The 13,552-nt window shown below is 49.8% G+C and overlaps 1 protein-coding gene across 2 annotated transcripts in view; it reads right to left on the bottom strand.

The window, feature by feature from the left end:
• Positions 1 to 281: 281 nt before the first annotated feature.
• LOC130260965 (sphingosine-1-phosphate transporter SPNS2-like) overlaps positions 282 to 13,552 on the bottom strand; it is a 131,705-nt gene continuing 118,434 nt past the window's right edge. Inside the window, exons 12-14 of one of the 2 annotated variants that reach the window (XM_056506790.1) lie at positions 9,039 to 9,144; positions 3,460 to 3,506; positions 282 to 1,752 (exon numbers count right to left, since the gene is read on the bottom strand). In XM_056506790.1, the coding sequence (XP_056362765.1) occupies positions 1,743 to 1,752; positions 3,460 to 3,506; positions 9,039 to 9,144 (163 nt within the window). In that variant the 3' untranslated portion in view covers positions 282 to 1,742. The remainder of the gene's footprint in view (positions 1,753 to 3,459; positions 3,507 to 9,038; positions 9,145 to 13,552) is intronic. The other variant, XM_056506792.1, reaches the window with a different exon arrangement.

Below are 13,552 nucleotides of genomic sequence, written 5' to 3'. Positions count from 1 at the left end.
GTTCTTTAGCCAAGTCTTAGCGCTACTGTTAAGGGATTTCAGGTGGCAGAACCCCTGCAGGACTCCTGTGAGGCCTGGGGAGGAGGGAAGGCTCAGGGGATTACAGGAATCCCAGCCTGGGCAGGGACCTGCTGTGGGGTGAGCACCTGGAACTGGAACCATCTCTGCTGCAGTGCTGTGCTCCAGGTCCCAGCACATCCTGGCAAGGAATGGGAGACAATCCCAGCTTTACTGACAGTACCTTCCTGTGTGAGCAATCCTGGCACAGCCAGGACAGCAGCTCCCAGCCTCAACTCACACCTAGCCCTGGTTTGACATTTCCTGAGCTGATTTAGTCTCCTTGGACCCCAACAGCAGTCACTTGTGAGCCGTGAGCACAAGAATGAGCTGCTTCCAGCTGCTCAAGTTGTGCTGAACTGTGAGAGAGGGCTCAGAACAGAGGGAATGGAGCCTGCTGAGCCAGTGCCCTCCCTGTGGCAATGCCCTCCCTGTGGCAGCCTGGCCCTCTTCAGGACCTGGGCTCCCCCTCCTCCCCCATCCAGCTGACACAGCATACATTTGGCTTGTGGAGGCCAAGTACAGGACTCAGGGGAATGGCACCATGACTTGCTTCTGCACTGGAGTCTAACCCAGGTCAGGCACTGGCCTTGTCTGAAAGCTCTCACATGCACTTTTGTGTGGGTACAAGTGACACCCCAGTGACAGTGCTCTGGGACAGGCAGGGTGGGATGTGCAGGAACCCAAGCATTCTGAGGGCAGAGTGTCCAGCTGCTTTGGAATATTGACAGGAGAATTAGCACTGACAGTCTGAGTGATATGGAATCATGTAAACAAAGCACGAGGTCACTGCACAGCAATATTGCACTCCAGGCCCAAGGGACAGCCATTCAGCCAGGTGGGTTTTGGCAGTTTAAAAGCCTGTGAACCTCCTAGGAAGGCTGAATGGAGCATATAGAAAACTCTAGAGCCTGTAGGGATTTCTGTCCAACGTTCTTCTGGGCTTTTCTGTGACAACCACCAGCATACCCAGTGCAGTGAAACTCTCTCCTCTGTCCCACTGCTCAGTCCCAGTGACAGGTAGGTCACCCACTGGAAGTTTTCCTGTGGTGCCCTTGCAGGCCCTGGCACCAGGGCACAGAGGAGGAGAGCTGTGGACGTTATTCATGTCTGCTATGGTTGCACAGGCAGCTCCAGATTTCAAATGTTTAAATAAAAACTGTTTATCTAAGTATATATATATATATATAATCTAATGTCTTCAGCAGAGATAAAGCATCTTATAACATATTTAAATAAAAAATAATAATCTGAATCAAACCTTCAGTGTCAAAGAAAAGGTGATGTACAGAACAGGTCCTCAACTAGTGCAGTCTGTGGGAGTGGGATTGCTGGCAGAGCAGCAGCATTCCATAGGACACCAGCTGCCCTACAAACAGTGTGGACTTCGTTGGCTACATCTAAAACCATTTACACAATCTACAGTTGCTCACTTGGGCAGCTTTTTCTGGGTCCAGTGGACAGTTGGTTTCCATGCTTGGGGACCCCGTGAATGTCCTTGTGTTCCAGAAGTTGCCACATTCCCTGCTCATCTCCTGGTGCCTGACCCTGCAGGCTGGAGCCATGGATTCGGTGCCAGAGATCCCCTCTGGGACGTGGAGCTGAAGGATCCACTGCTATCCAGAACAGAAGGGCTTCGAGGCTGAGACTGGCACGGTGGGAGCAGGAGTCCATTGTCATTGCCTTCACTGGCAGCTGCAAACAGGGAACAGCAGGTGGTTATGGACTGGGGATGGGGCACCCCACCTCCTGTGCTGGGAGCCAGCTAAGAGACCCCTGGTGTCTGTGCAAGCAGGGGGTTGGCAGAGCCTGCCCACGGTGGAGGCAGCACTTTGGTATGTGCAGAACCATTTGGAATGGAAACACATGCACTGAGATCCTGGCCCAGCCTGCTCCAGGAGGTGACAGGCAGGGGTAGCTCCTGAGCAGTGTTCAAGGGCAGCTGTGTGTGACACCACAACTGCTCCTGCTGTGGGCTTGCACATTAGAGATTCCATTTTTTTTATGCTGTTTTTGCCCCCCTCAGTTTACTGAAGAGAGACTGCCTTGTGCCTGAAATTGTCATTAGAGAAATGCTGTCCCTTGGGGAGCCCAGCTCAGGTGTCAGCCCAGCTCAGGATGCTGCTGCCAAGGCAGAGCAGGCACTGCTGCTGCTCCATGCTGGCTTTAAGGAGCACCAGCACCCCTCCTCACAGCTGAGGTACCTATCTACAACATCTACCAGCCAACTGCTTCCCTAGATAATGGGGTAAGGATAACCAGTTCTCTCACTGCAGGATATCCTGTGAGAGGGTCTGTGCTCCATGCTATGCAGGAAATTGCCCCTGACCTTAAAAACTAGTGGCTGCTGCATTCCAGAAAAATTCCCCTGTGACGGTGCCCTGGTTACTTTCAACCTGTATAAAACTGGACCAAAAAAGAGGAAAGTGCAGTGAAAAACCTTGGTGTGCCCAGGATGTTACTGGCTTACAAGGCAAGTTTCAGCAACAGCACCAAGTATTTCCTCCCAGATTTGTTGATGGCACTTTTAAAAAAAACCCTCCAACTTTATAAAAAAGCTACAGTTAAATAATACTGTGTGAATACAGATCCAGCCCAGAACCTGCAAACTCCAGGCAGCCCGATGCCCAAATCCACTCCCCTCTGTGGAAATAACACATCTGCTGTGCTAGAGATTGTATTAAATCTTTTCCCTCAAAAGGCTATTCTGAAGTGTCTTATTGAGTTCTGAATTTCTGATTAGTCTTTCAGTGCATTTAATTTATGGGAAAGAAATCTCCTCTTCAAAACCTTGCTTTAATTAATTTTGGCTCGAGTAGAATGCTGGGAAGTGTTTATCACTTGTGGCTGTGGGGGAGTGATAAGGACAGCACGAACACAAGGGACAGGGTGGGCAGCAGGAAGGGGACAGTCCCTGTGGCTCAGAGGTGCTGCCCTGGATCCAGGGCTGCAGGGGGACAGTCCAGCAACAACATGCAGGGTCAGGTGCTGCCAGGAAACACTTTCTACAGAAAATCTGGACTGTGCCAGAAATGGTGGTTTGGTAGCAGCCCATGTCTGACCCAGAGCAGGACAGCAGGAGGTTCTGTAAACACTGAAAGGGTTTAAGTTCTGGCCTGGGACAGTCACACTGCTGGTGGTCAAGGGGACATGGGTAACGGGCTCTTCTGCTCAAAGAAGGGAGCACCAGGTTCTGGAAACAACTCAATACCACAAAGGACACTTGAGGTGATCCCTGCTCTCCCTGTTCTTGATTTGCTCTGCTTTGGGCTGAGGGTGGCAAAGGTGCAAAGCAGAGCTGGCTGAGAAAACTTCTCTGCAATTCATAAGGAAAGAAATGGGCTGACAGGGATTTGGAGCAGAGCTGTAGCTTGAAACCTACTGCTGGTTTGGGTCACTCACCGTCTCAGACCTTCACAGAGGCTGGTGGCATCACAAGCTGATTCACCCTGGTGAAAAGAAAACAAAAGTGTTGTTGAGAGCTGCATTTAGCAAAGAAATGGATTCCTAAGAACATACCAGCCTGGTAAATCCAGGTTTTGGTTGCTTAACAGTGTCTAAAGAAGTGGGACATTAATAACTGTCCTGCACAAAATGGTATAAAGCTGAAACCTTGTCACACAGGGGTGCCTGACAGCAGTGCTGACAATGGCTGGAACACGCCAAATAACATTGCTGGCACTAATTGACAAGGATTTGGGGAGGTCCCAAAGGCATCCAGACAGCCACCATTTCCCTAAGCCAGTACAAGATTGTACAGTGGCTGTTGGTCTCCTTCAGCCTGACAGCACAAATGTAAACAGTCATCACTAATAAAAATTGAATTAAGAAAAAGTGAATTGTCTTTCAGTTTGCAGCCCCTGAAGGCCTGCTGTTGTTGCAGCACCTGCTCCCGGGTGACAGACAGCGTCTGGCAGGGACTGCTGTGCCACCAGGCAGGAGCTGTCCTGCAGCTCCTGGGATGGGAGCATGAGGACAGCTCCTGTCTGCTCTGTGGGACCCAGGGACAGCAGCAAGTCCTACCAAGTCCATGCCTTGCACCTGCTGCTTGTCCTTGCACTACACGCCCTGGAGGATTCCACCTTCCTCAGCAGCAGCTCCTCTCCATCCCTCCCACGCTGTTCTTGTTACTCGGGGCGGGACTGAGTGCCTGTGATAGACACACAGCAGGGCTGTGTGAGCTGCCAGCGGCGCCATCCTCGCACTGCAGCCCTTTGGAACTTGCTCACTGAGCTCAGTGGGAACACCTGGATTCCTACAACACTGGGAAACCCCACCACAGCTCCAGCCCTGGCTGGCTGAGTGCTTCACCCACGGGCTCCCTCAGCAAAAATAAATCTGAGTCACAAAGGGAGTCTCCACCTGCCAGTGCAGGTCGGCTCTGCCGGGGTTGGGGTTTAGGACTTTTCTTTTTGTTTCTTGCGCTAAAAGAATTTTCTCCTGTATGTGTGGTAGGAAACAAAAACGACCGGGTACTTGAGGGAGTCAAAAGGAGCGCCCAGAGCTCAGGGGAAGGGTCCAGCTGGCTGCTCTCTCTTTTTACCTGGGGGATTCTCTGGGAAGGGCAGAGACACCCTGAGAATTGGGCTGGGGAAAAATAAAAGGGACTGGGGCAGCTGTTGGCTCTGTTGTTCTCGGCTTTGGCGGAGGAAGGTGACGCAGCTGCTTGGGTGAGGGAATTGGCTGGAACCGCCGGAGCCCAGCCCAGAGCTGCTGCTTCTGAGAGCAGCCATTGCACTGGGCCTTATTAACACCCTGCCTCGCTAAAAAAGGGACTTTCCCCATCTGCTGGGGTGCCTCAGGGGAAACCCCGGGATCCCCGAGCTCCTTCCCCTCCCAGGGAGCCTCTCCCGGGCCTGTTGCGATCCGGCTGCTGCTGCTCAGCCCCCGCCGTGCTCTGCCAGTGCTGCGGGTTTGTGCTGCACTGCAGCGCACACTCCCTGCCTGCCGGGACAGCGCGCGGTTCCAGCTGCAGCTGCCGAGTGCCGGCTGCCTCTTGCTGCCCAGGGTGAGCTCGTTCCTGCCGTTCCTGCTGCGGCCCCGGGCTCGGCTGCCCCGGGGGGTTTGTGGAGCGAAGCCTCTTCCCCATCCCTTCCCCTCCATCCCTTCCCGCCATCACCGTGTGGGGCCCGGGCCGCGCCACAGCGCCCCCTGGCGGCGCGGGGAGCCACGGCAGCCTGCCCGCCGGGAGCCAGCAGCGCCCCTGCCGGCCGTGCCCGGAACTGCAGCCGGGACAGGGCTGCGCTGGGCGCTGCTGCTGCTGTTCCTGCTGTTTGTTTGCCTTGGTGCACATACTAGTAAGGAACTGCTATTCCTTTTCCTATATCTTTGCCTGAAAGCCCCTTAATTTCAAAGTTATAATTCAGAGGGAAGGAAGTCATGTTTTCCATTCCAAGGGAGGTTTCCCCCCTTCCTTAGCAGACACCTGTCTCTCAAAGCAAGGCTTCAGCCAGCTTCAGCTAAGAACCAAACTGCCCAGCAGGGCTTTGTACCTCTGCTGTCAAAGGCAGGTTCTCTCTGCATCACTGAAATCCTCAGACCGCTGCCCAGGGAACATCACAGAACTGCCACTGCCTGAGGCCCCGTCAGTGACAAATTCTCAGGAAACATCACTCTTCTTTGGACACATTAAAACTTAGTTGTAGCTCTTCACCACACTTTGTACCTGACCCAGAACACTTTTTTTTTTTTTTTTTTTAGCTGAAATGGATTCAAACATGTTGCAGGATAAAGCAATACTCAGGGGATACCTTCCAAGAAATCTCTGCATCAGGAATTGGTCCAGTCCAGCCCACAGCTCTTAACTTCATACCAACCCCAGGTCTCCAAGGTGCATAGAAGCCTCTGTGCTTTTTCTGCATTTCCAGGCTATAAACTGAAATATTTCTGATGGAAGAACTGACCCAAGTGTCTTTGCACAAGTCCCATTCTTGGTAACCCCAGTGCACTGGAAATCACATTGTATTGAACATTGGAACTGTGCAGAATACATCAGAGAAAATTACCTGGGAATGTTACAGCCAACTTCAAAAGCAGGAATGTCACAAAACTACCACAGAACACTAAAACTCCAGAGGTGTGAGTGAGCCACAATGTTTGAAAATCCTATCCTTTACCACATCATTCCATGTTCCTAGAGGATACAGAATCTACACAGAAAAGTGACTTTTGCTATGACTTTAGCATAGAGAACCTGCACTGCTGACACAACTGCAAATAGACACAACTTCCCTGCTCATGAAACAGTTCAGCCTCCTATGGGATAAAATGCACCTTCTATTTGAACACATTTCTCTCAAGTCCTGCTTTATCTGTTTCACAGATGGGAACAGAGGCCTGGAGGGGCTAATCCTGACATGCTTGTTGGAGATTTGATGGGGAATTAGACTGCACATGACTTGTGAAGCTGCTGGGGAGAGAAATGACTTTCAGGGATCACACAGGAAGCTGGTGGGCACAAGAGAGAACTGAAATAGTGCCCAAATTTGTGGCAGTGCCTCCTCAGTACCTCTGGAGCCCCATGCACAGTGGTCACTGCCACAACCAATGGCAGTGGGGCTCAGCTTATGGGTCAGGTGGGATTTTATTTACTTTTTTTAAAGCAAACCTACAAATAATAAATTTTGAACTCTCTTAGGTGGCAAAATGTAGTACATGGGCTTAAAATAACAAGGCTCAAGAGCATCTAAATCCCTCATTAAGTACCACTTGCCTTTCTAAAAACGATAATCCCACACTGAATGGATCACTGAACACTGGCTCCTAAATTGTTCTGTTTTCTTTGCAGTGTTTTTTTTAAGATTGTGAATGTTTTCATTCCTTGAAGAGAGTAGGGTGGGAACCAGTCTGTTATTTTTGGAGGAGGAGGAAACTCACACAAATCGCCTTTGAAGAACAGGAGCTGTACAACTTTTTGGTTTTTTTAGGGACTCCTCTAGCAGTTAAAAATGTGGCTGATTCTCTCTAGCTCCATCACTTCCTCTCCTGTCAAACCTAAATATTTCTCCTAGATCCTATCAAGTCATTTCCATGTACTGTGACAGCATCTATAATTCTGAAGTATTTATAAGACTGTCTGTTTAATATTAAACTCCATGCTCTAGAGCTGTTAAATATTTATGCAATGTAAAATGGATCTAATTTCACTGCACCTCGGCCGGTTAGAGACCTGCATGAGGACAAGACAGCCAATTTAAGATAACAGATGACTGGCCAGGATCTTTTACAGGTCAGCTATGCTCTATTTCAGGAACTGGGCAGGATTATTCTCCAAATGCCCTGTCCCTCCCAGCCTTGCTGGTCCCCAAGCCAGCAGCTAATGGAGATAACAGGTTGTAGTGCAGCCAGCACTGCTGGGCAGTCCCAGAGATTTGAAAGAATTCCTGTGCAAGAACATTCTGCTCCACCCTGGGCCAGCAAGGGGAGAACCCAGACCCCCCTGCTCACCTGGAGCTCTGTCTGTGGGATGTGTGTCCTGCTGAGCTCCAGGGATGTGTCACCTCTGTCCCTGAGCTGCAGCCAGGAGCAGGATGGCAGCAAGGAGGACACACCTCAGTGTGCCCAGAGCTCCAAGAGAGGCTGTGCTCACAGAAAGCCTTTGGGAATGCTGCCAGCCTGGTTAATGCCAAGTTTCTTGCCTAAATTAAACACCACCTGTATTTCAGTACCCTGCAGCTTTCCCAAAGCCCAGTTTTCTTGCTATCTAAACAAGCCAGACTCTGGCTTTTGTAACTGAGAAGCATATTAGGAAATGATATCCTGGTTTTTACAGCCTGCTGTACTTAACATCACTTAATTTTTACAACCAACAATAAAATGCTTTGGTAGGGTCCTTCTAGCCTGAAAATAACTCAGTTTTTGAGTTATTGAGCAGGAGTGTTTTAGTGTTGAGTTTTTGAGTTGGACCTCATTCAGCAGACAGAAGTACTGGGCTACAGGGGCAGCTGGACCTGTTTGAAGCAGTGCTTTAGGAAGGGACACAGGGGACCAGTCACTAATGGCACCCCCGGCAGATTCTCCTGTCTGAACTTCCTCAGACATTGGAAGGTTACAAACATCTCCAAAAGGCCTTGTAAACACACTGAAACCTGAAATTTTAGGTGGTGAAAAGTTCATGGCCAGCCATCCTTGAAAGGTAGTGAGACTTTATGGCCTTAATCTATGAAAAACAAATCTCTTTTCAAATACAGCCAGTTAAAGGGTGTTTTTTGGCATGAGAACAACATCACCCTCCACCTGTATCTCAGGGATGATGAGCAGCCCAGCCAGATGCAGCAGTCTGAAATCCCAGCTGAAACAGCAGCATTCAAAGCTGATATTGCTGCCTGAGACTGGACAAGGAAAACAGGCTAAGGATGGTCATTTGTAGCTCCACACCTGCATGACTTCAGCTGTAAGAGTGAATTTTATCAACTGATCCACGAACACAGCAAGGGACTTGCATTGATGCTGCTGTTATCACTGATTCCTGCAGATAACTGATGAAAGAGTTATGGAGCAGGAGAGCTGGAGCAGCCCCTGTAACAAATCAAAGCCACAGCTGTTCTTTAACTATTTTGCTCACTGCAGAAGCCAAAACTCTGCCACACCCTGAGTGCAAACACTGGTACCAGTCCTGCACCTTTTCACCAGACACTTCAGGAGAAGCAAACCCAACAGGCTGGATGCTCCAGTTCAAGTGTGGACCTTTTATGCCCTTCATTATACAGATGTTGATCAACAGTGCATCAGGTAACTGGGTTAGCTATTGCTGCCCTGCACTAGCTAAGCACAGTTCCCATTTTCACCTGCAGCTGGAAGGAGATGGCTTTGGTTCCCTGCTCCACAGCAGCTCTCCTGGGATGCTGAACAAGCTGACACAGCCTCCAACTCCTCCCCCAAAAAATGCTGCAAAACATTCACCCTCACTACAACCTGTTACCTTCAGTAAGAACAGTGGAATCAAGGACTGATCCCAGAGAGCAGCTCCTGCTCTGACTGACCTCAAGCTGTTTTGATGGTGTCAGTAATTCTGGGACAAGACGTGATTGATAACATGAATTCCTGCAGAACTTCAGACTCCAAGCAGGCTGCAGCTGGAAACAGTGACTGAAAGGGAAGGAGAGCAACAGTGATAGATCAGCCTAGAGAGCTCCAAGTGAGTGGCACAAGGATGGCACAGTTAAAAATAGTCCAAGCACTGAGATTCCTGATGCATCTGACAGGTTATCCAGCCTGCAGGAATGGGCTGCTGATGGAGCTGAGGGCAGTTTGCTGAAGGAAAAGGATGCTAAGAGAACTCTAACAAAATTCAACCAATAATCTGGCACAGGAGGAGTTTGCTTTGGAGCAGGAACAGTGCTCTCATTCCAAGCCAGGGAGGGAGCCTGGAGCTTTGTGCACCTGCAGCTCTCCATCCCCAGGCTCAGATTGGATCTGGGTGTGCACAGCCCTGGCACAGCCATTCCCCAGGCTCAGATTGGAGCTGGGTGTGCACAGCCCTGGCACAGCCATTCTCCAGGCTCAGAGAGGATCTGGGTGTGCACAGCCCTGGCACAGCCATTCTCCAGGCTCAGAGAGGAGCTGGGTGTGCACAGCCCTGGCACAGCCATTCCCCAGGCTCAGATTGGAGCTGGGTGTGCACAGCCCTGGCACAGCCATTCTCCAGGCTCACACAGGAGCTGGGTGTGCACAGCCCTGGCACAGCCATTCTCCAGGCTCAGAGAGGATCTGGGTGTGCACAGCCCTGGCACAGCCATTCCCCAGGCTCAGAGAGGATCTGGGTGTGCACAGCCCTGGCACAGCCATTCTCCAGGCTCAGAGAGGAGCTGGGTGTGCACAGCCCTGGCACAGCCATTCTCCAGGCTCAGAGAGGATCTGGGTGTGCACAGCCCTGGCACAGCCATTCTCCAGGCTCAGAGAGGAGCTGGGTGTGCACAGCCCTGGCACAGCCATTCTCCAGGCTCAGACTGGATCTGTGTGTGCACAGCCCTGGCACAGCCATTCTCCAGGCTCAGATTGGATCTGGGTGTGCACAGCCCTGGCACAGCCATTCTCCAGGCTCAGAGAGGAGCTGGGTGTGCACAGCCCTGGCACAGCCATTCTCCAGGCTCAGACTGGATCTGGGTGTGCACAGCCCTGGCACAGCCATTCTCCAGGCTCACACTCCTGCAGGCAGAGCTACCCTCCCCTCTGCATTGCTCTGACAGTGTGGAGTGAAGCTCTCCAGTGGGGACATGCTCCTCCAGCTGCACTGGAGAAATGAATTGGCTCAAATCCCCTTTTTCTTCCTGCATGTCAGTGGGTTTAGCAAACAAAATATGATAATCATGCACAGCAAATATATTTTCCCCTCTATTTGGTTCAGCCCCTTAAAGCTGCACAGATTGTGAGTATTTTCCATCTGTTCATTTAATCCAGGTGCTGATTTGTCTCCAGAGGCAGAAACATAGGTCAGCTTCACTTTTTCCTCTTTCACACATCTTTACTGAGGAGAAAACTGGCATAAAGGAAAAATCAATAACCTTTCCTGCTATTTTCCCAGGCAGCTGCAGCAGAGCAGATGTGAAGATGAGCAGTTAACAGCACCAATCAGGCTCCCAAGGAGCTGGGTGGAAATGAGCTCACCAGCCTGTGGGGGTACTCTGACATGGACCCCTGAAGTCTGTGATGATGCAGGTCTCAAAACTTTGTGCCTGAGTCTGTCTCTGTAAGTATAATTCTGCCAGATATTGATGGGCTCAGTATTGAGGTGGAGGGATTTTTAGTGCCATGGAAGATGTGTGTAACAACATACACTTACACCCACTGAAATAAGGGAGAAAAGAGGCAGTGGAGTGCCTCACTTTTGATTGAATGATTGGATAGCAAGAGGGAGAAAACATGATATAAAAAGCAGATAAGAACGAATTAAATCTTAAAATAGAAAATCCTGTAGAACTTCCTGATGGCACTTGATTAAAAACATACTTCTTATCCTCCAAAATAACTGATTCATGCTACAGCTCTTTTCACCAGCCTCTGAGCTACCAGGTATGGGAAATAACAGAACCATGGAAGGGGTTGGGTTGGAATGGACCTTGAATGCCCATGGGCAGGGACACATTCCAGTAGACCAGGCTGCTCCAAGCCCTGCCCAACCTGGCCTGGAGGCCTCAAGGAAACATCCATCCATGCATTTCACTGCACTCTGACAGCCCTGGCAATCCCCATGTGGCTTGTAAAGGTCTGGCAGAAATTTTGGGAATGACCAAGCTAGAGCACTTAAGACACTCCTTACTGGAGCACTGGAGATAATACTCCAACAGTCTGTCCCTGTTTCTCTAAAAGATGTCATTCAGGCAGTGCTGGGTTTGGCTGGACTAGATTGAATTGGATTTTCCTCCCATTGTCTGGAGTGGGGTTGTGTTTTGGGTTAGTGCTGAACATGGGTGATAATATAGAGATGTTTCTGTTATTCCTGAACAGGGCTTGCACAGAACCAATGCCTTTCCTGCTCCTTGTCCTGCCATGCTGGTGAGGAATTGGGTGCCCATGGGAAGTTGGGAGGAGATACAGCCAGGACAGGAGACCCAAACCAATATTCCACACCTTATGATGCTGTGCTCAGTATATTAAATGGGGGGAAGAATGAGGAAGGGAACATGTTTGGAGTGAAGGTGTTTGTCCTTGCATGTAACTTGTGTGTAAAGGGGCCCTGCTGTCCTGGGGGATGGCTGAACACACACCTGCCTTGGCAAGTGGGGAATGAATTTCTTGGTTTGTTTTGCTTTGTTTGTGGTGCAGCTTGTGCTTTCCCTATTAAACTGTATTCAACTCACAGGTTTTTCAGTTCTTACCCTTCCAGTTCTCCCCAGTGTGCTGGTGGGGCAGGGAGCAAGTGGCTGGGAGGGACTTGCTGGGGCTAAAGCCTGGCCCAGGTCAAAGACCCAACCACAAGTAAATTGCTCTACAGTCACAGCATCTGCCTTGCACAAGGAGAGGTCATTGTTGCTGATAAAAGCCAATATCTTTGCAAAATCTCTGACATCAAGAAACAGTAGAGGTGAATTTTTCATGATTTCTTCTATTTCCTGGTTTCAGAAATTGTTTCTTGCTTGGAAGGCTGCTGCTTTCTGCTCAGTACCCCAGTCAGCTGTGTGGGATCTGATCAGATTTTGTCTCTGAGCCAGGGCAGCCTTAGCAAAGAATCTGTCTCAGTGAGAATTTAAAATCTCCTCCTGCATGGCAAAGTCCCTTTAGGCCAAGAATTGCAATACCAACACCAACTGACATGCTGAGTCCATTGGTAGCAGTGATTTCAGTGCCCCTTGTAGGTTGTGCAAAGTGCCTTCAATCCTGTTTTACAGCTGATGAGCATTTTAGGGACAACATCTGACTTCTTGGGGCTCACAGCAGAGAGTCAGTAGCCAAGACAGCAGGAGAACTCCCAAGCAGCTGCTGATCTGGAGCTCTTGGGAAAATGAGCTTTGGTTTTCCTATGGCATAAGGCACATGGAGAAGTTCCATTCTTGCTGTGGGAGAGCACTGAGTAGCTAGGAATGGTGCAGGAATATTGCTTTCCTTCCTCTGTGGCACAGGGGATGAACTTGGGAAGGTCAGTCTGGTGGGGAATGGGTGGTGTTGGAGAGCCCAGAGCTCTGCCTGCAGCCCCTCTGCCAGCAGCTGCTGCCCCCATCCTTCTGCCTGGGCTAGAGCAAAGCTCCTGCTGCCAGCATCCCATTTCAAACACGGTGTAAGGACCACAGCTGAGCTCAAACTGCCTGGGAACAGCCACACTGACCTTGGACACCTCCCCACCCGACCTGCAGGAAATCTGCAGGCTGACTAAAGTGACACAACAAATCAGCAATTGTTCTAGATGACACTGTTTTCCATCTGCATGACACCAGCAGCTCCCAACTGCAGCAGCAAACCAGCATTTCAGATTCAAGTCCCAAGTTGTTACATTCTTGGTTGTGCTAACTCTGTTTATGGAGTTACAAACATGGCCAGTAAACAGGTGAGAAAACCAACAGCTCTACAAGGAGCTTTTTCAACCAATAATAGAACTGCTGACATTTTCACGACCTCTCCCCTTCATATTCTTAACACAGATTCCAGATAAACCATCTAATAGTCTAATCTTGTTCCATCTGCAGTCTGTGAGTTTTTATCATGCCTCTCTCAGATACTCAAAACTCACTCCTTGCCTCTCTCCTTCCATCACCACAGATCCTCTGCATCTTAATGTGGGCTTTTTGCTGCAAATTCATGTGGTTTCAAAGACCAAGGCTATCTTATCTGGGCTAAACAAGCATTGTGAGTTTCTACTACTGTAGGAAATGTTTAATTATTGTTCTTTTATAAAGTCAAAACAAATGAAGTCATGATATTCCTCCCCATAAGCAGCTGAGTATCAGCAGTGAGCAAACTGTTCTCAAATATCCCTTTTTGGGAGTTGTTAAAATCCACTTGCAGCTCCTGAAATCCTCAAATCCAAACTCTGCCTCAGTGCAGCACTGACACATCTCTCTAA

The sequence above is a fragment of the Oenanthe melanoleuca genome, chromosome 19, assembly GCF_029582105.1.
Source record: "Oenanthe melanoleuca isolate GR-GAL-2019-014 chromosome 19, OMel1.0, whole genome shotgun sequence".
NCBI classification, from domain to species: domain Eukaryota; kingdom Metazoa; phylum Chordata; class Aves; order Passeriformes; family Muscicapidae; genus Oenanthe; species Oenanthe melanoleuca.
The sequence above is the reverse complement of the archived record's forward strand: the minus strand, read 5'-3'. Positions and strand labels throughout refer to the sequence as shown.